General features: G+C 44.7%; 1 protein-coding gene and 1 long non-coding RNA gene across 2 annotated transcripts in view; both read right to left on the bottom strand.

The window, feature by feature from the left end:
• The window catches only part of LOC108677412 (protein furry), a gene marked incomplete at its 5' end in the record, with an annotated part of 53,371 nt that overhangs the window by 15,245 nt on the left and 16,014 nt on the right, over positions 1 to 22,112 (bottom strand). Inside the window, 21 exons of the mRNA XM_047883063.1 lie at positions 775 to 849; positions 1,168 to 1,185; positions 2,105 to 2,211; positions 2,809 to 2,916; positions 4,892 to 5,024; positions 5,627 to 5,794; positions 6,175 to 6,507; positions 7,682 to 7,822; positions 9,298 to 9,353; positions 9,900 to 10,150; positions 10,538 to 10,701; positions 11,098 to 11,208; positions 11,513 to 11,913; positions 12,546 to 12,695; positions 14,163 to 14,314; positions 14,769 to 15,040; positions 15,881 to 16,118; positions 18,906 to 19,085; positions 19,352 to 19,479; positions 20,419 to 20,553; positions 21,011 to 21,673. Coding sequence (XP_047739019.1) covers positions 775 to 849; positions 1,168 to 1,185; positions 2,105 to 2,211; positions 2,809 to 2,916; positions 4,892 to 5,024; positions 5,627 to 5,794; positions 6,175 to 6,507; positions 7,682 to 7,822; positions 9,298 to 9,353; positions 9,900 to 10,150; positions 10,538 to 10,701; positions 11,098 to 11,208; positions 11,513 to 11,913; positions 12,546 to 12,695; positions 14,163 to 14,314; positions 14,769 to 15,040; positions 15,881 to 16,118; positions 18,906 to 19,085; positions 19,352 to 19,479; positions 20,419 to 20,553; positions 21,011 to 21,673 — 3,984 coding nt within the window. The remainder of the gene's footprint in view (positions 1 to 774; positions 850 to 1,167; positions 1,186 to 2,104; positions 2,212 to 2,808; positions 2,917 to 4,891; positions 5,025 to 5,626; positions 5,795 to 6,174; positions 6,508 to 7,681; positions 7,823 to 9,297; positions 9,354 to 9,899; positions 10,151 to 10,537; positions 10,702 to 11,097; positions 11,209 to 11,512; positions 11,914 to 12,545; positions 12,696 to 14,162; positions 14,315 to 14,768; positions 15,041 to 15,880; positions 16,119 to 18,905; positions 19,086 to 19,351; positions 19,480 to 20,418; positions 20,554 to 21,010; positions 21,674 to 22,112) is intronic.
• LOC125178694 lies at positions 2,139 to 3,991 on the bottom strand. Its single transcript, XR_007156991.1, has 3 exons — positions 3,928 to 3,991; positions 2,809 to 2,916; positions 2,139 to 2,211 (listed from the first exon to the last, which is right to left on the bottom strand). It is a non-coding gene; the product is annotated as an uncharacterized LOC125178694 (long non-coding RNA).

The raw sequence follows: 22,112 nt of genomic DNA, 5'->3' as shown, positions 1-22,112 counted from the left end.
AGTTCGCACCACACTGATTCTCTAGCTGATTGATGTTCTGCTGATAACTTGACTTGCTGGGCCCCATAAGAGGTTCTGACCCACAAAGCTACACCCTGTCTCTTATACACATCTAGATGTGTATAAGAGACAGGAATAGAAGTGTCGGCAGTAAAGAAATAGGCCCATGGCCTGTTGCCGATTCTTGAACTTTTCGTGACTTGATTCACAAGGGATCCGGCCTTTGGAACCCGATCTTTCCATAGCTGACGATTGATTCGGATAGCTGCTGGACTTATTCACTGTGCTAGGCATTCTAAGACTTAAATGTTCATAACGGAGGCTATGTTGACATAATATAAGAGGCTATGTTGACATAATAAAGTAAAAGTCCATTACCAATGGTTCCTTGCCATGTTAGTCAACTTGTACTTAGTAACGAATAACATTTCGATATTTCAGTCACTTTTTAAGCAGTTTATCATCAGGTGGACCACACCACAAGTAGCGCACTGTCATTATGATGAATATCATGATTGTGGTCGTGCACTATACTATGTGCAACACACCGCGTGACACGCACCACAATTTACATCATTATGATAATTTCAATGTGTATTATGATTGTGATATCTACGGTGAGTGTGATGCGTTTACTTCATTAAGATGATAGCGATGTCAATGGTGGTTGTGTTGCGAACGTTTCATTGTGATGATAGTGATCTCTATAATGATAGTGATGTGTATGATGACTGTGACGAGTGTATTGTACAGAGCAGTAAGAGAGCAACTCACGGAGGGGCTCTTGGGGAGGCCGACGCGCTGGCCGCAGGTGTTCAGCAGCTTCACCAGGCACTCCCGCACCCGCGCCTGCGGGGGGGAGGGTGTTAGGAGGTGGAATGGGGGTGAGGGGCGTATGGAGGAGGGGTGTTAGGGGAAGAAATGGGGGTAGGGGGCGTGAGGTTGTTAGGAGGGGAAATTGGGGTAGCGTGGGGAGAAATGGGGAGGAGGGGGCATGGGGAGAATGAAGGAAACATGAAAATAATTTAGGACATGACGATAATGAAGGGAAGAAGATGACCACCACAACATTTCCATCAGTCTACCAGGGACTGCCAGAGATGCTATATACGCGCCCACGTCCCACCTGACTCTGACAGAGATGCTACATTTGAGCCCATGTCCAACCTGACTCTGCCAGAGATGCTACATATGAGCCCACATCCCACCTGACTCTGTCAGAGATGCTACACGTCCCACCTGACTCTGTCAGAGATGCTACACGTCCCACCTGACTCTGCCAGAGATGCTACAGGTCCCACCTGACTCTGTCAGAGATGCTACACGTCCCACCTGACTCTGCCAGAGATGCTACAGGTCCCACCTGACTCTGCCAGAGATGCTACAGGTCCCACCTGACTCTGCCAGAGATGCTACAGGTCCCACCTGACTCTGCCAGAGATGCTACAGGTCCCACCTGACTCTGCCAGAGATGCTACAGGTCCCACCTGACTCTGCCAGAGATGCTACAGGTCCCACCTGACTCTGCCAGAGATGCTACAGGTCCCACCTGACTCTGCCAGAGATGCTACAGGTCCCACCTGACTCTGCCAGAGATGCTACAGGTCCCACCTGACTCTGCCAGAGATGCTACAGGTCCCACCTGACTCTGCCAGAGATGCTACAGGTCCCACCTGACTCTGCCAGAGATGCTACAGGTCCCACCTGACTCTGCCAGAGATGCTACAGGTCCCACCTGACTCTGCCAGAGATGCTACAGGTCCCACCTGACTCTGCCAGAGATGCTACAGGTCCCACCTGACTCTGCCAGAGATGCTACAGGTCCCACCTGACTCTGCCAGAGATGCTACAGGTCCCACCTGACTCTGCCAGAGATGCTACAGGTCCCACCTGACTCTGCCAGAGATGCTACAGGTCCCACCTGACTCTGCCAGAGATGCTACAGGTCCCACCTGACTCTGCCAGAGATGCTACAGGTCCCACCTGACTCTGCCAGAGATGCTACAGGTCCCACCTGACTCTGCCAGAGATGCTACAGGTCCCACCTGACTCTGCCAGNTGCACGTACAATAGTTATGAGTAGAACTCCATCTGTCTCTTATACACATCTAGATGTGTATAAGAGACAGGAGGGCAGGGTGTCCCCAGGGGCGACGGAGCAGCGACGTGGGGACGCCAGGCTCGCCGCGTCGGGGACGTCGCTCACGGCGCCTGCACGGCGGGGACTTGCCTTACTTATTGCTATTATTTTAGTTATTATCATTTATTATTTATATATCCATTGAATTATTACATATCATTTATTTATTTATAAATATTATCATCAGCCGCCCTCATCGCCCCCTCGTCAAGGGGACCGTTGGGGGAGACTTTAAATAATATTATTATATTATTTATTACATTGAATATTGCATCATATGTTGCAGCGCAACTGCAAGGTATAACAATGAGGTGCAAATTATACAGAATTTTACACTCAAGTTATTTGGCTTGAGCATAATTGATAGTGTAATTGGCTGTAGTGTAACTCGTTGGAGTGTAAATGTTGAGAGTTTAATAGTAAATAGTGTAATTGGCTGTGTAACTTGTTGCAGTGTAAATAGTAAATAGGGAATAGTAAAAAAAGTAAACTATTTACTAAAATTAGTAAATAGGCAGTAGTAAAAAAAACTATTTACTAAAATTAGTAAAATAGGCAGTAGTAAAAAAACTAAACTATTTACTAAAATTAGAAAAATAGGCAGTAGTAAAAAAAACTAAACTATTTACTAAAATTAGTAAAATAGGCAGTAGTAAAATGGGCAGCACCTGCAGCAGCGCCCTCAGGGGCGGCGGCGGTGGTCGACGTCTGCGTCAGGAGCCGCCGTCCGATCACCGGCGTCTCGGTCACGTCGAAGGTGAACTCCATGGTGCGGCCTGTACGTACAATAGTTATAAGAACTCCATGGTGCGGCCTGTGCGTACAACAGTTATGAGTAGAACTCCATGGTGCGGCCTGTACGTACAATAGTTATGAGAACTCCATGGTGCGGCCTGTATGTACAATAGTTATAAGAACTCCATGGTGCGGCCTGTACGTACAATAGATATGAGAACTCCATGGTGCGGCCTGTACGTACAATAGTTATGAGAACTCCATGGTGCCGGCCTGTACGTACAATAGTTATAAGAACTCCATGGTGCGGCCTGTACGTACAATAGTTATGAGAACTCCATGGTGCGGCCTGCACGTACAATAGTTATAAGAACTCCATGGTGCGGCCTGTACGTACAATAGTTATAAGAACTCCATGGTGCGGCCTGTACATACAATAGTTATGAGTAGAACTCCATGGTGCAGCCTGTACGTACAATAGTTATAAGAACTCCATGGTGCAACTTGTACGTACAATAGTTATGAGAACTCCATGGTGCGGCCTGTACGTACAATAGTTATGAGTAGAACTCCATGGTGCGGCCTGTACGTACAATAGTTATGAGTAGAACTCCATGGTGCGGCCTGTACATACAATAGTTATGAGTAGAACTCCATGGTGCGGCCTGTACATACAACAGTTATGAGTAGAACTCCATGGTGCGGCCTGTACATACAATAGTTATTAGTAGAACTCCATGGTGCGGCCTGTACATACAATAGTTATGAGAACTCCATGGTGCGGCCTGTACGTACAATAATTGAGTAAATGAACACATTATAGGTAGAGGTAGACGAGTAAATGAACACATTATAGGTAGAGGTAGACGAGTAGATGAACACATTATAGGTAGAGGTAGACGAGTAGATGAACACATTATAGGTAGAGGTAGACGAATTCATTGTAAATTCATTGAATTATAGGTAGAGGTAGACGAATTCATTGTAGGTAGAGGTAGACGAATAGATGAACGCATTATAGGCAGAGGTAGACGAGTAGATGAGGCACTAACCTGGTAGTTCCTTCTTGGTGTAGATGAGAGGAACCTGGTCGAGGAGGTCGGCGCTCCTGGTGGGGGAGGTCCCGATACCCAGGGCATCACAGCGTGCCGGATACCCAGGGCATCACAGCGTGCCCGATACCCAGGGCATCACAGCGCGCCCGATACCCAGGGCATCACAGCGTGCCGGATACCCAGGGCATCACAGCGTGCCCGATACCCAGGGCATCACAGCGTGCCCGATACCCAGGGCATCACAGCGCGCCCGATACCCAGGGCATCAGAACGTGCCCGATACCCAGGGAATAACAACGTGCCTGATACCCAGGGCATCACAACGTAAGTATTGCACCAGTGTGTTTATAACTACATCGTATTTAGGTAAGTAGTATTTAGATTCAGATATAAATAGTGATATTTATTAGATATATTGGTATTAAATAGATATTTAGTTCAGAAGGTATTCAAGTTCTGATTTATCTACTTCAAATATCAAGGTTTTCAAAAAATTGTAGAAAAACGCACATTTGTCTCGAAGATGCAATGAGAGTTTTTAAATGATGAACAAGTAAAGCGTTGCGTCCGAGATTATGTGAAGATATCCGCAGTGATCGGTTATTAAATAACAGACGAAATAAACACGAGTTCTTTTAAAGGAATATTGTTAAGGGAAGCAACAAGAATGACAGATATCCAAGTGGCTAGCAATAGCGACAAGCTGGTGTAAATCTGATAAACATCGTTATTAAGCAAGTATTAGCAGATATTCAATGAGAAAGACTATCCTCCAAGTGGCTGGCGATGGCAGCGAACAGGTCAATATCATTTAAATGTTGTAATTAAGTAAATATCATCAGTTAAGCCATAAGCATTACAAGACCTCCAACTCCAAGTGGCTGGCAATGGCAGCGAGGAGATCAATATCATTTAAATGTTGTAATTAAGTAAATATGATGAGTTAAGCCATAAGCATTACAGACCTCCAAGTGGCTGGCAATGGCAGCGAGGAGGTGGGGCGAGGTGTGGCCGCAGATGTCCGTGTAGTGCAGGAGGCAGTAGACGATGTTCAGCACGGGACACTGCGCCCAGCTCGGACCCTTCTCCAGGATCTGGTGACGTCAACAATTATAGTACCTCTAACAATTGATGAAAATAACTTTTTACAGCATTTTCTCATTTATGGAAAAAATGAACCATTGTGCTCGCCATGTCCGTCTGTCCGTCCGTCCGTGACTTTACGTTTGCGTCGACGAGAAAATGCGCTCTCTGTCACTCACTGCAGTGGTACTGAGTTATATTTTTTTCTTGAATATTATATAGTGCATAGTTGGCATAAAAATAAATGATCAAACACGACCGATGACAAATTTCGAAAATTGTACACTGATTTCACAGCTCTGTGAGAAGGACTCGTGATATTATTATTCAAACATGGCCTCTTGAGGAGCTACACGTAGTGAGGGGTTAGGAGAACTGCAGCAATTTTGAGCAGCACATTGTTCCTTCATAAAACTTTCATGGACCATTTACCTATGGCACGACAAGGCCTGGACTCACTGGGCACGGAATTCCCTGCCCAGCGCTTAATAAAAGAAAAACCGAGAGCGGTTGGGAATATTGTTATGCTCTCCAGCATTAGAAGAATGTCCGTGCTTGGAGTAAATGAAAGGATGCCGGCAAGAATGCAGAGCTAGGGGCATGTAGCGCCTACCTCGACAAGGAAGGCGAGCAGGGCGGGCGCCTGTGCGCCGTAGGAGTCGTGCAGGTACTTGACGACGCACTTGGTCCACTGGAAGCTCTCCTTGCTGAAGGTGCGGCGGCTGTAGAGCGTCATCACCGTCGCCAGGTTCTGCAGCTGCTTGCCTTCGTCACTGCACTCCTGCACACAGCGATACAGTGCAGTGCAGTGTGATACAATGTAGTGCGATGCAGTGCAGTGCAAATACAGTGCAATGTGATGCAATGTAGTGCAATACAGTGCAATTTGATCCAATGTAGTGCGATACAGTGCAGTCCGGTAAAGTGCAGTGCAAATTGGTGCAATATAAGTGCGAGGTTTATTCGTCGTGTGGTGTGGATGTTAACTTGCCAACACATGAGTATGAGAGGAGCTTGTTCTAGTATTTTATACGAATCATTTTTGAACTGTTATTGTTTAATCAAAACCAGCATTTACTGAGCTTTTTATCATCTACAGCATGATAGATTAATTCTCCTTCTACAGCATGATAGATCATGCATGCAGAGCACACCACATACCTGGCTGACCTGCGCGATGTTCTCTGCAGCCTGCATGCAGAGCACCCCACATACCTGGCTGACCTTCGCGATGTTCTCTGCAGCCTGCATGCAGAGCACACCACATACCTGGCTGACCTGCGCGATGTTCTCTGCAGCCTGCATGCAGAGCACACCACATACCTGGCTGACCTGCGCGATGTTCTCTGCAGCCTGCATGCAGAGCACACCACATACCTGGCTGACCTGCGCGATGTTCTCTGCAGCCTGCATGCAGAGCACACCACATACCTGGCTGACCTGCGCGATGTTCTCTGCAGCCTGCATGCAGAGCACACCACATACCTGGCTGACCTGCGCGATGTTCTCTNACATTGACTCAGAACTCACCCACGCATCTACATCGTCATTTGCGGACGATACAAGAGTGCTGATGAAGATCACAGATGGCCTAGACTGCGAGAGGTTACAGGATGATCTATCGTCAATCTACGATTGGGCCCTAGTGAACAATATGCAGTTCAACGGCACCAAGTTCGAAGTAATGAGATACAGAGTCCGCACAGAGATCGGGATGCCACATCGCTACTTGGCATCAGATGGCACAGAAATTGAGGAGAAGCAACTAGTTCGAGATCTCGGAGTGTTGATGAGTACTGAATGAGTACTGAATGAGTACTGTTGATGAGTACTGAATGAGTACTTCGATGCCCATATCGAGGAAATAGTCGCGCGCAGCCGGCAACGGATGGGGTGGATATATATGCGGACATTTCGAACTAGAAAAGCTTCAATGATTACACTCTTCAGAGCCCTCGTGCTCCCCAATCTTGAGTATTGCTGTCAACTTTGGTCGCCACTCAAGGCGATTGCGGTACGGAAACTGGAGGCAGTGCAGCGGACCTTCACGTACAGGATCAGCGGCATGAGAAGCTGAACCTAAACTACTTGGAAAGGCTGAAACACCTGGGGCTGTACTCAGTGGAGAGGAGAAGAGAAAGGTATATCATACTGTACACTTGGAAGATGATAACCGGACTGGCTCCCAACTTTGAAAGTGAGACCTGAAGAATAGTGTCACGTTACAATGAAAGAAGAGGGAGACGGTGCGAGGTTCCCCCCATTTAATAGCTGAGCCACTGCCAGAGTACAGACTCTTCGTGAGGGATCACTGTCCGTGGTAGGACCGAGGCTCTTTAATGCCTTGCCAAAAGCGCTGAGAGTAGGGGAGTTCACCCTTGCAACATTCAAGAGACGACTGGACAAGTGGCTGAGAAAGATCCCGGATTGTCCAGTAATGGGAAACTACCCTCAGCAATTGACAAGCAACAGCATCTTGCATCAGCTGGCCCAAAGGAGGGCAAATAGACGGAACACGTCCAGCGTTACATCCGGGAACCGAGGGCGGGGTGACCTGCCTAGCGACGACTCGAAGACGGAGGACGACGAAGGCGGCGAATCAGCGTGACCGGGGACTATGACATCCTAAACTCATCATAAGGTCATAAGGTCAATAAGGCAGGCTCACCTGCAGGTGGGTGTAGCGGGTGAGGCGGGACAGGAGGGTGAGGCAGGGCTCGTACAGGGTGGGGGAGGTGCAGCCCTTCAGCAGCAGCGCGTGCACGCCGGGGAACCCGCGCCATTTCAGCTGCTGCTGCAGCCGCTCCAACTGCGACATAATGTTATTATATATTAACATGATGATTATGTCAACAAATAATATAGTTTTCTATTGTCCCTCGTTTCATTACCAGTATTCACTGGTGCAGTCGCTCCAACTGTGAAAATATTATAATACATTAAGATTATGATTATATCAACGAATAATATAGTTTTCTAGTATCCCTCGTTTCATTACCACTATTCACTGCTGCAGGCGCTCCAGCTGCAACAAAATATTGATACCTTGATGATAATGTCAACGAAAAAGATCGTTATCTATTATGCGTCGTTTCACTGCCAGCATTCATAGAGCCATTCAATGTGATTTTTTATTGTAGTGACTACAGACGGTATTATTGTTGCACAGCGTATGGTGTAGCCGCCTCGGTAACATGACATTCCGATCTTACTTCAGCGGCAGCTACATGGTCGGTAAGCAAGTTGCAGTCTCGCGCTCTATTGCTTCATCTTGTGGCTCTATGATAGATCTTGTGTCAGTCTTCTAGACGCTTTTTTCAGCTTATTCTTCATGAACTTGTTTGGTACGCCGGTTCTAGTATTTTAAATGTGATTTTTATTAAAACTGTAAGTATTTGATTTAAGGGGAGCGTTTGACCAAAATTCTTGAATTTTGGCTTTTCCGGTTTTTAGTCTCATCTTAAAGCTGACATTCTGCTCTATCCAACGGTACCAAAATCATCTCTGTACGTTGATTTATGCCTGTCTCTTATACACATCTAGATGTGTATAAGAGACAGCAGCGCCAGGACCCGACGGAATTCCGGCAGTGCTGTTGAAGAAGCTGTCTCTTATACACATCTAGATGTGTATAAGAGACAGGTTCCCGGATTGCTTTAACTTCAGCTACGGATCCTTCCGTCACGTTATTTATTTTTGTTATGTACACATTTTTGATTTTCTCTAACATTCTTCCCTGTTGCGAATTTCCTTGCTGTTTCAAACTCTTTTGTGTCATTTTCTTGTTTTGATGTTTGGAATGTTATATCGCGTTTAGTCATGACCGTTGNGGAAATATATCGAAGCAGTGAACGGCTGTAGAGCTGAATATCATGGAGTTAGTGGTGCATTTTGGCTAGGCGCTTTTAACAGCGTATCAATAACATAGACTAGGTGGTGCTCTATATGGCTAAGTGCTTTTAACAACATATCAATGACTTGGAGTACGTGGTGCCTTATTACTAAGCGCTTTTGACAGCGTTTCAATAACATAGTTGGTGGTGCTTTATGGATAAGCGCTTCTCACGGCGTATCAATAACATAGACTTGCTTGTGGTCTAAGACTATGCGCTTTTAACAGCGTATCAATAGCATGGACTTGATGATGCCTTATTTCTATACGCTTCTGACAGCGTTTCAATAAAATAGTTGGTGGTGTCTTATTATACTAAGCGCTTTTGATTGCGCTTGAAATGATTACTCACGGTATATTTGTCATCATTGGTCTGGTCAGCCTGCAGTCGCCTGCTGCTGACGGTACCGCGCGTCTGCGTCTGTGCCGCTGCGACCACGCATCTCGCCTGCACATCATGTTTAATATAGCTTAACACATACAACTATAATGTATCAATAAATAATCTGCAGCAAAGTATATTTATATTTCCTTACGATCTACTACAGCTCACCATATACACTATCACTATAATGTATCAATAAATCATTTGCACATTTACATCTTATACGTACATCCTTATTACACTAAATTACATCCTCATATTACACTAAATAAAAAAACATTTTTAATGTTAATAGCTACATACCACTTCAATATATCAATAAATCATCTGCACAAAGCGAACTTTTACTTCCTTAGGATCTACACTGATAATATTAGGATCTACACTTGTAATCCACTAAATAAAAAACGTTTTAAAGGTTAATGGTGATAGACATTATTTTGGCTTTGCCTAATATAAACCTAACCCTCCTGAAAATAAAAGATATTTTCAAGGATAGTCGGATATATATTATACGTATTAGTTTTCCCTAATATAAACCTAATTTTAAGGTTAGTGGGATAGATATTATATTAGTTTCCCCTAATATAAACTTATTCTCCTGAACACCTCTTATGTCAGCGGCAGCAGCAGGGTGCTGCTGATGCTGCTTGCCCCTGGCGTAGGAGGCGGAGAAGGATGTGGACCGAAGGTGTCCTGGGGACCCGGGGGGATAACTGGGGTGGGGGACCCCGCAGCGGTGAAGTGGGGGGTAGTGACTCCAGCTGGTGGCCCCCAAGACCCCCGTGGTGCCCCCGGTCTTGCGGTCCTTGTTTAAGTTAGGCGTCGACTTGAACAGCTCTCGTACGAACTCGATGGGCCTGTAACAACACAACTTAGATTTCGTCTAACTAATTAAGGTGGTTACTGCAAGGATTATATTAGAGATATTTATTTTTTATATTACGTATATAGTATTATATTATGTTAATTTTAACTAAAATGGCTGCAAAGATGGATTCAAATTATATTCATTTTTAACATGAATGGTTAAACACGACGAGTATTTCAAATGTAGCCAAAAAGCGTGAAACTGAGAAGACACGATAAATTATATTATATTTATTTTTAACCGAAATAGCTGCAAAGATGGAATCAAATTATATTTATTTTTAACATAAATGGCTAAACGCGACGGGTATTTCAAATATAGCCAAAAGCGTGTAACTCAGAAGACAAAATAAATTCTAAAGAAATAAAAGGCGTACCGGAAATCGGAATGCAGAGCGTCGACGGCGGCCTCGAGAGTGAGCATGAGCTCTGTGACGTAGCCCTGCATGTCCTCCCCCTGCTCTGCCACGGTCTCTACCAGCCGCCCTAGCAGCTCTGACAACATCCGCGACGACAGAGACACGTGCAGGCAGCGCAGCACCTGCAGAGACATCACTCATCAGTGGTCAAGTAACTAGCATTGCACTAGTAACTACTAACTAGCAGTGCAGTAGTAACTATAGCAGCGCACTAGTAACTAGCAGTGCAGTAGTAAATAGGGTGCTATTGGTGCAGTATGAGCAAAATTCAAGTAAACTACTTAACTCTTTGTTTACTCAAGTAAACTACTTGACTCCTTGTTTATCTTCTAAACTGCACGACTCATTGTTTACCTCGTAGGCTAACTAAACTCAAGTAAACTGCTCGACTCCTTGTAAAGAAAACCAGAACCAGGTTTGCAGGAGGCAAATCTCACACAAAGCTGAGAGAGTTCATGCCCGGGAATAAACTTTTAATCAAACAAGTTTAATTAATGAGAGACTTTGTTATGACTGACCTGCAGGGAGCGGCCGGCGTAGTGTCTGGAGGAGCAGCTGAGGGCGAGGTGGAGGGCGATCTGCGCGAGACGCTCCTCCAGGTGGCTGTGAGGCAGCGACGCGCTCAGCAGCTACACAATAAATGAGACTTAGCTACACAATATAATACTGTATTTACAAGACTCGGAGGAACTAATATATACAAGACTCGGGGGAACTAATATATACAAGACTCGGGGGAACTAATATATGCAAGACTCGGGGGAACTAATATATACAAGACTCGGGGGAACTAATATATACAAGACTCGGGGGTATAAAAATTCGTAGAAATGTGGGGATGAGAGATATAAAAGGGATAGTATATATGTAAAAAAGATATTATAAATGGAGGGATAAAAGATGGTATAAATAAAGGGATATAACAAGACGTACAGCTACGATGTGCCTGACGAAGCAAGCGAGCTGCTGAGCGCTGCGTATGGTGAGCTGCTTGGGTGTGATGTCCTCGTAGCTCCACAGCGGCTGCCCCTCGTGCGCCGCCATGAAGTCTATGATGCCCTTGATGTTCTTCTGCAGCTCGTCCGAGTGCCGTCCAGACCCTGCCGTCCCTTCTATCGTCCCTGCCGTCCCTTCTGTTATAGTGGCGTCATTGTCATCACCCAGCACACCAGCAACATCGTCGTCCTCGTCGCTCATCTCAGCGTCTAGTGACGTGACCACGTCGTGGGGCGTGGTGGTGGTGAGGCCCTTGGAGGTGACACAGGAGGAGTCGTGGCGCCCGACAGGGGAGGCGAGGGGCGGTGTCGTGCGCTGAGAGTCGTCCGTTGATGGCTCTGCTCGATGGTACAAAGGAAAATAAAATATCATTTTATCTACATTTTTCATTAGTTTATGATGAGATTTGTTCTACTTATCACTGAAATCTTATATTGTATCTCTTATATCATCCTTATTTTAATTTACATTGGTTTACGATGACATCCGGTTTTTCGTAACCCTGAAATCTTATATCTTACATTGTATCTCTTATATCATTCTTATCTAAATTAAAATTATCTTACAATGAGATTCATTTTTCGTATCCCCGAAATCTTGTATCTTACATATCGTATCTCTTATATCTTTCTTATCTATATTTGCATTATCTTACGATGAGTTTCGGTTTTCATATCCCTGAAATCTTATATTGTATCTCTTATAACAATCTTATCTAAATTTACATTGGTTTACAATGAGATTCGGTTTTCGTATTACTGAAATCTTATATCTTTATGCTTATAACATTTTATCTAACTTTACACTATCTTACGATGAGATTCGTTTTTCGTATCCCTGAAATAATACCACAAGATCTTTGATGAGCCATTACCAGTGTAGTCGGTGGGGGTGAGGGGGCCGGTGTGAGGGATGACATTACCAGTGTAGTAGGTGGGGGTGAGGGGGGCGGTGTGTGGGATGACATTACCAGTGTAGTCGGTGGGGGTGAGGGGGGCGGTGTGCGGGATGAGCTTGTATCCCAGGGCTGTGGTCTTCCTGTTGAGGAGGACGCGCGCGATGCCGAGGTGGTCCCTGTGGTCCCCCAGCACCGTCAGCAGGTGCACCAGCAGACGCTTGCCTGACATCAATAATTAGTAGTAAATTACTATCATTACAATAAGGTAAACAATAATTAATACCAAATTACTATCATTATGATAATTTAAATTTCATCAATATATATTAACAATCATTACACTAAGGTTATTATGTATACCTACATATATGTGTCCTAATAGAAAACTGCAACACTTAATTTAAATGTTCGGATTGGCAAGATAAAGTACTAATAATATAGTCAATGAAATTGATAAAAAATTCTGAAATGAATGCATATAAAAATGAAATTAATTCAGAAACAAGCCTCGAATATAGAACAGCAATTCCGAGAAATTGACAGTTAGTGAAATATACATTATCAATACGTACTAGATATTGGACACAACTAAATAAGGTGAGCCGCACAAGTGGATGTCGACGAAATATTTTCAGAGCCCTGCTGAAATACAACACATTTCCTTGCTTTGGTTTTGCGTCGCATGCTCATCTAATTCAAATCTTTATGGTCTCTGAAAAAATATCTTCTAACCAGAAAAAATATTCGAGACTGAACTTCCGAGCAGCTGGCTAAGAGATCCCACCTGAACAACACTAGCGCCCTATAGTGTTCGACGACGTGAACCTTACTATCTAATCACCATTTTGGCATTAAGTTATCACTATCTAAGTTAAGTTATCAATATCTAAGTTAAGTTATCAATATCTAAGTTAAGTTATCACTATCTAAGTTAAGTTATCACTATCTAAGTTAAGTTATCAATATCTAAGTTAAGTTATCAATATCTAAGTTAAGTTATCAATATCTAAGTTAAGTTATCACTATCTAAGTTAAGTTATCACTATCTAAGTTAAGTTATCACTATCTAAGTTAAGTTATCACTATCTAAGTTAAGTTATCACTTGTGTTTAGTTATCACTATCTTAGTTATCACTATCTTAGTTATCACTATCTTAGTTACGTTATCACTTCTCGTTATCACTATCTTAGTTACGTTATTACTTCTCGTTATCACTATCTTAGTTACGTTATCACTTCTCGTTATCACTATCTTAGTTACGTTATCACTTCTCGTTATCACTATCTTAGTTACGTTATCACTTCTCGTTATCACTATCTTAGTTATATCTCTCACAGTGATAGTTATCACGTTATCTTTATCTAAGTTATATTTCTCACAGTGCTCGTTATCACGTTATCAATATCTTAGTTATCACTATCTTGGCTAGTATATCTCTCACAGTGCTCGTTATCACTATTTAAGTCATCACTATCTCAGTCACATCTCTCACAGTGCTCGTTATCACTATCTTAGTTATCTTTATCTTAATCATATCTCTCACAGTGCTCGTTATCACTATCTTAGTTATCACCAGCACGTTATCACTATCTTAGTTATCATTATTAAGTCACATCACTCACAGTGCTCGTTATCACGTTATCACTATCTTAGTTATACTATATCTTTATCTCCGTCACAATACTGACAGTGCTCGTGGACGATGGGGCGGGCATGGTCGAGCCCCAGGACTGCGATGTGCAGCATGAGGGGCACGTGGATGCTCCAGTCCACGCTGTGGCAGTCCACGTCCACCCCGGCCACCAGCACCTCGCACATCAGCAGCACGCTCAGGTAACATCTGAACAGGTAACAGGCAGGCTCAGGTAACATCTGACCAGGTAACAGGCAGGCTCAGGTAACATCTGACCAGGTAACAGGCACGCTCAGGTAACATCTGAGCAGGTAACAGGCATATAACAAGGGACCTGTGGAAGGCAGTGATAACATCATTCATTATTGAGCTCAATAAGTCATGAGATCTATAAGAAGTTAACATAACAAGGGACCTGTGGAAGGCAGTGATAACATCATCTATTATTGATCTAAACAAGTCATGGGATCTATTAGAAGTTAATATACCGTAACAATGGACCTGTTTAGGGCAGTGATAAAACCATCTATTATTGAGTTCAATAAGTCATGGGATCTATATAAGAAGTGCAGGTACAAGGGACCTGTTTAAGGCAGTGATAACATCATTCATTATTGATCTAAACAAGTCATGGGATCTATAAGAAGTTAATATAAGGGACCTGTGGAAGGCAGTGATGGGCAGGGAGCTGTCGGGCAGGTACTCCGTGAGAGGGGCGAAGTAGCCGCCGTACTCAGGCATGGGCAGCGGGTGGGGCTGGGGAGGCTCATACAAGGGCGCACCATCTTCCCCTTCATTAGAGGCCATATGTGTGGGGAGGACCTGCGGGTGCTGCAGGGCACGAGTGTCGTGCTGCTGCAGGAGGCGGGAGTCTTGCTGCTGCTGCTGCTTCTGCGCTCGTCGCATGAGAGTGAAGTTGTCGTCCGCAGCGTCCTGAGCAAAATTAAAAAAATATAACTCAGTACTCACTGCAGTGAGTGACAGAGAGAGCATTTTCTCGTCGATGAAAACGTGAAGTCACGGACGGACAGACAGACGGACGGACGGACATGACGCGCAAAATAGCGCCTTTTTTTCCATAAATGAGAAAATGCGCTAATGCTTGAATAAGACTTTGTAAGACATATAATACAAGGGGAAATTTATGAACAGCATCACCAATAAACAATCAAAACCAAATAATAATTTCACTGAAAATTAAGCTACTCACTCTGAATCTGACAAAGCCAGAGCCAACATTTAAAATTCTTGACACAAAACAACTGTATAATATATACGCAGTTTGCCGCAGCAAATAGCCCGACTAGCGTCTACTGCCGTAATCAGGCTGCTGCACCGGCAGTCCATGTTTTGCAATAATTGGTCAAACCCGTCCGAAGCTACAAGCATTTTGGGGGCGGCAGCACGAGTGCCTCATTCACGCGTTCCTGCAAGTCGCTAGAAATATCAACAGGTCGCTGGAATGACACTACATACATCCGCACCCAAAGATCTTGACTTCGTACGGGCCTCATTAGCAGAGCACTATAGTCGCTATAAATATCAACAATTTTTAACAATAAAACTGCAACGACATCAAACGATCTTGGCAGCGTATGAACCTAATCAATCGAACACTATAGATACAATACATATACACTATATATGTAAATACCAACGGATCTCTAGAATGGAAACTAAATCAGCACTAAAAATGTTTATAGTCGCTGTAAATATCAACGTATCTCTAGAAAGAAACTACATGAGCACGCAAAGATTTGACATCGCACTAACTTCATTAGCAGAGTCCTCCCAGTTGTTGGAGGTGGCAGCTGAGTTGGGCGCCAGTGATGAGGCAGGACGAGAGGAACAGGACCGCTGGTTGGTGGCACCACACGTCGTGGCCGTGGTGGTGACGGCACCACACGACGTCACCGTGGCCGTACAGTCCACGGCTATAACGCTCGACACGGCCGAGCCCAGGCTCGACACTGACCGTAACGAACCTGGCGCACTGCGCTGCTCGCCACGGCTGTCGGGAGATATACATTACCACTTTTATCTCTCGAGGTAATAAGTCATTTTGTTGAGAAAAGTTCGTAGATCGACACCAATAAACTATTGGGGTCATTGTTGACTTGAGTGATTACTGAAACATTACCACTCTTGTTCCCACGAGGTAATAAGTCATACTGTTGAGAAAAGTTCGCACCGCGACACCGATAAACTATTGGAGCCATTGTTAGACTTGAGTGATTACTGAAGTGTTGGCATAGAAAATTCGCTGCTGAAATGACATTTTTTTACTCTCTTCGAGTGCCAAGGATAAGAAATTAGTGGCAAATTGCGGATCACTTCAGGCACGAGGGTTAGCAATGAGAAATATCCAATGCTCATGAGTACTAATATCAACACCTACTCTCATTATAGATATTTATCGCTCCCAGATACTACAACAGGGCCTATACTTTAAAAAAAAGTAAAGAGATCGTAAGTTCATCCGCCAATCATTGACGGCCTTTCAAGCAAAATCCACCAATCACAGACAAGAAAATAAAGCGTACTTACGTTCACTTAGTGTATATAAATAAAGTACTTACGTAAAGTAAATAAAGTACTTACGTTCACTTAGCCGAGCTTTGAAAGTATTGCCCCCCAGGGCCTTATTATGCTACCAGGGTACAGGATAAACTACGAGAGCATAGCTATAATTAAGAATAGTTTATGACACGGAAACAAGTAAGTATTTAAGTTTATGACACGTAGGAAATACGAACACGTCAGGTAACAGGCACGCTCAGGTAACATCTGAGCAGGTAACAGGCACGCTCAGGTAACATCTGACCAGGTAACAGGCAGGCTCAGGTGACATCTGACCAGGTAACAGGCAGGCTCAGGTAACATCTGACCAGGTAACAGGCAGGCTCAGGTAACATCTGAGCAGGTAACAGGCACGCTCAGGTAACATCTGAGCAGGTAACAGGCAGGCTCAGGTAACATCTGAGCAGGTAACAGGCAGGCTCAGGTAACATCTGACCAGGTAACAGGCAGGCTCAGGTAACATCTGAGCAGGTAACAGGCACGCTCAGGCAACATCTGAGCAGGTAACAGGCACGCTCAGGTAACATCTGAGCAGACATCAGGAGTCAGGCAAAAAGGAGCAGCAGGACGAAGTGATTTGCGTCCGTCATGACGTAACTTACATTCATTCATCATCATTCATTACACTAGCAGTGCGATCATCACACAAGCTGCATGGTCGTCATGCTGCATAATATCCATATGTATCAAAACAAAATATATTCAGCATCGAGGTTCACCTCTGTTTGGTAAATAAATATTATCATCAGGAAAGACTTCATAAACAATCGGAAATCGAAGGCAGCGAAACCAAACACGTCTCATTATCGAACTCAATAAGTTATGGGATTTATAATAAGATAATATAACAAGGGGCCTGTGGAAGGAAGGGATAACATCATCTATTATTGATCTAAACAAGTCATGGGCTCTATAAGAAGTGCTGGTACAAGACCTGTGGAACGCTGTGATGGGCATAACACCTCCATTATTGATCTAAACAAGTCATGGGATCTATTAGAAGTTAACATACCGTAACAATGGACCTGTTTAGGGCAGTGATAAAACCATATATTATTGAGTTCAATAAGTCATGAGCTCTATCAGAAGTGCAGGTACTATGTACCTGTGGAAGGCAGTGATGGGCAGGGAGCTGTCGGGCAGGTACTCCGTGAGAGGAGCGAAGTAGCCGCCGTACTCAGGCATGGGCAGCGGGTGGGGCTGGGGAGGCTCATACAAGGGGGCACCATCTTCCCCTTCATTAGAGGCCATATGTGTGGGGAGGACCTGCGGGTGCTGCAGGGCACGAGTGTCGTGCTGCTGCAGGAGGTAGTTCGTAGATCGACACCAATAAACTATTGGGGTCATTGTTGACTTGAGTGATTACTGAAACATTACCACTCTTGTTCCCACGAGGTAATAAGTCCACGGCTATAACGCTCGACACGGCCGAGCCCAGGCTCGACACTGACCGTAACGAACCTGGAGCACTGCGCTGCTCACCACGGCTGTCGGGAGATAAACATTACCACTCTTATCTCTCGAGGTAATAAATAATTTTGTTGAGAAAAGTTCGCACCTCGACACCAAATTGGGGTCATTGTTTAACTTGAGATTTTGCTGAAGTGTTGGCCAGTTGGCCTACAAAATTCGCTGCTGATATGACATTTTCTTCATTCTTTTTTAAAGTGCAAAGGACAAGAAATTAATGGCAAATTGCGGATCACTTCAGGCACGGGGGTTAGAAATGAGAAATATTCAATGCTCATGAGCACTTATATCAACACCTCATACTATAGACATTGATCGCTCCCAGGCATGATGAAATTCTAGAGGGTTTTTAAATGACCTATGGAAAGGCCATTGCATAGCCAATCGTATTCTGGATAAGATGACATCACGATCCCATAACCAATCACAGTCTGGATAGCATGAGATCATGACCCTATCAACCAATTACAGTCTGGAGAGAATGACCTATCAACCAATCACAGTCTGGATAGCATGAGATCATGACCCTATCAACCAATTACAGCCTGGAGAGAATGACCTCTCAACCAATCACAGCTGGAAAGGACTTGTCTCCGGCCACAAGCACCTTTGAGCACTATATATTAGAATTCCAACATGCGTCCCAGGTACAACAATAAGACCTTGTGATGCTACCAGGGTACAGGATAAACTATGTAAACTTTAAACTATATAATAATTAAGAATAGTTTATGAAGGAAATACGAACACGGCGGCAATGTCGTGATGGTCCCCGGAGTGTCGTTTGGTGTGCAGAGTTCCAGCCTCGCTGACCGTCCCTGCAGCGCTGCCGTCCACTCCTTCAGCGCCCTCTGCAGCGCCCCCTTCTCCTGCAGCAGCAGCAGCCGCTGGCTCCTCGCCCCCGCTGTACTTCCTGGTCACCGTCACCCTGTAACGCAGCAGCATCAATAACTCTGCCAAAGTCAATTCAAGACAGATAAACAAGCGAAGTAAACACAAATACAGCGTATGAACTGCAGCTTAAAAAAAATTCATGGCAATTTTCAACAACTCCGGGATTACAAATAATTGTGTAACACACATTGAACCGCGGGGGCAGTGAGGTTACTAAAGAGCTGTAAGAGGCGCTACCTGAAGAAGGGCGGCGTCTCTGTCCTCTCAATGAGACAGAGCGTCTCGACACACCCCATCTACCTGAAGAAGGGCGGCGTCTCTGTCCTTTCAATGAGACAGAGAGTCTCGACACACCCCATCTCCACCATGAGCTCCTCCACGAGGCGGTCAGGGCGAGCCATGCCCAGGCTCACGGCCACCCGCTGCGCCTGCACAACACAAGCAACCATCACCCCAAATAAAGCATATAAAATCTCGTCATGAATAACGCTGATGAAGATGATGTAATTCAGATGGTGATATAAACTTCTGATGATGGTATAAACTTCGTCTTGATGATGAGTGTCTAAATAAAGTGGCTGTTTAAACAAATAACTTGAGTTGTGCAGTAAAATAAAGAACGGTTTGTCGACGGGTGTCGTGCGCTATACCGCTACTCGAGTCAATAAAAAATTCCTTAAATAATGTAAAAATATTAGGCAAAGAAGCTATAACTCTGTATTTCATTAATGCAGATGAAAATAAATATGTGTGTGGCGTCCTTGAACTGCATACAAGCCCTTGTGAACTGCAAACTACCTCATATAACCTGTATAATGGTAGTGGAGATTAGTTACAAGTCACTAGACGAGGTACAGACAACTACGAGCACTAGTTACAAATCACTAGACGAGGTACAGACAACTACGAGCACTAGTTACAAGTCACTAGAAGGTACTGACAACTACGAGCACTAGTTACAAGCCACTAGAAGGTACTGACAACTACGAGAATTAGTTACAAGTCATTAGACGAGGAACACTTTTAGATAAATTACCGTTAACGGTATTACCGCCGTTTCAGTGGCCGGTCGTCACGTGAAAAGAAATACCGTGTCGCCTTTTTTATTATAATTTAACACTAGAAGTCCGTAAAAGGTCTGATAAAAACGGCGAAACAGTAGTTTTTTCACGTGGCGACCGGCCACTAGAACGCCAGTGGGACCGTTTTTTCACTTGTGCAGTCCACGGATATCACTAATGAAATTCAACTATCTGTTGCGCTTCCGAAACAGCAAACCTAAATTCAGTTGCCCTATTCTGTCTTCTATTTCAAATACTAGCAATATAAATTAATTAATTAATTGTTTTTTCTAACAAGGTACTGACATGGGGCAGGAGGTGCTGGGGCGCCATGCCCACGACGATGAGCAGGTAGCGGATGATGACTCGTAGGTTGTTAGGCCAGCACGAGCACAGCTCCGCCCACAGCTCCCCCACCTCCCGTGGGTGCTCCTCCCCAAACTGATGTATACATACGTATTATTATCTTATTGCTATGTTATATGTTATTATATTATTGTTATATACTTATTATCATGTTATTGTTATGTTATATATATTGTTAATAAATATATTATTATAAATAGTTAGCCAACTTAAATTGAAGACAAGTTAAGTGAAATTCGAGGTGATTAAGCTTAAATTCATGTTGATTAAACTGAAATTAAAGATAATTGAAGTGAAACATAATTATCTAATTGTATAATTAGATAATTATGATAATTGTAAGGGAAATTCACCAGTNGTACAATGTATTGCCTGTCTCTTATACACATCTAGTATTTAGTTCGTGTGTAATTACTGATCAGAACTATTGATATCTCTGCCTTTGCTAAAACCGGAAGAATAAAGGAAATGACTGTGATAACACGTGGCACGGAATGCAATAAAATAAGTAGAGGTGAACATAAAGTTCTACCTTAGCGGTGATGTAGAAGAGGTTATTGAGCGCCATCTCCGTGGCCTCCACGGACCCCCAGCCCTCCCTCCTGACGCCAGCGTCGCTGTAGTAGGCGTAGCAGGGGGGCTGTGCGGGGGGCAGCGCGGGGTCCACAAGCTCCATATTGAAGAGCCACGGCAGGAGGCAGCTGAAGAGCAGCTGACGAAGACCCCGACGGGCGGTCTGTAGTCTGCAACTTATCTCGGAGAAGATAGGCATGGTGAGCTCGGGGTGCAGGAGAGCTAACTGCTTGGAGAGGAAGACATGTGACCGCGAGTAGGTGGTCGACAGAAGGACATCGAGTGTCGAGCATGCCGCCCCTGTGGTGCTCGCCCCCAGCTCGGACAGTGCCGAGGAGGTACCGAAGAAACGCGTCTCAAGGACCTGCAGCAACTGTAGTGCGGTCTCCTGCATGGGAGAGCGAGGACAGGCCGTGTAGAGCAGTGACACGGTCATGATGGCCGTGTATCTATCACACGGGTACTCCCGTGCTGAGAAGATGGTGGCGAGGGCGTTGAAACATTCGTCGCCCACATGAGGCTCGGCCGTGTAGCAGCGCTCCACCAGCCAGTCCAGCAGCGCCCCGCTGTCGGGGTTAAACTCCAGCAGCAGCACTATTGCTTCGTGGGCGAGCGCGGAGGCCTGCGAGGTAAGCAATATACATGAAATAAAACAATATAAGATCTGTAAGGAGGCCTGCGAGGTAAACAACATACATGAAATAAAATAAGATATGTAAGTTACCTTTCATTAATGATACGACCTATAACATTATAGGTCAATAAATGATACATGGCCTGACTCATGAGAGACGAGATGGCATGACTCACCTGGGACACGAGCATGACTCACCTGGGACACGAGCATGACTCACCTGGGATACGAGCATGACTCACCTGGGACACGAGCATGACTCACCTGGGACACGAGCATGACTCACCTGGGACACATGCATGACTCACCTGGGATACGAGCATGACTCACCTGGGACACGAGCATGACTCACCTGGGACACGAGCATGACTCACCTGGGACACGAGCATGACTCACCTGGGACACGAGCATGACTCACCTGGGACAC

This window comes from Hyalella azteca, unplaced genomic scaffold, assembly GCF_000764305.2.
Source record: "Hyalella azteca isolate HAZT.00-mixed unplaced genomic scaffold, Hazt_2.0.2 contig11907, whole genome shotgun sequence".
NCBI lineage: Eukaryota > Metazoa > Arthropoda > Malacostraca > Amphipoda > Hyalellidae > Hyalella > Hyalella azteca.
Note: the sequence above shows the minus strand (reverse complement) of the source record. Positions and strands in the feature narration are given on the sequence as shown.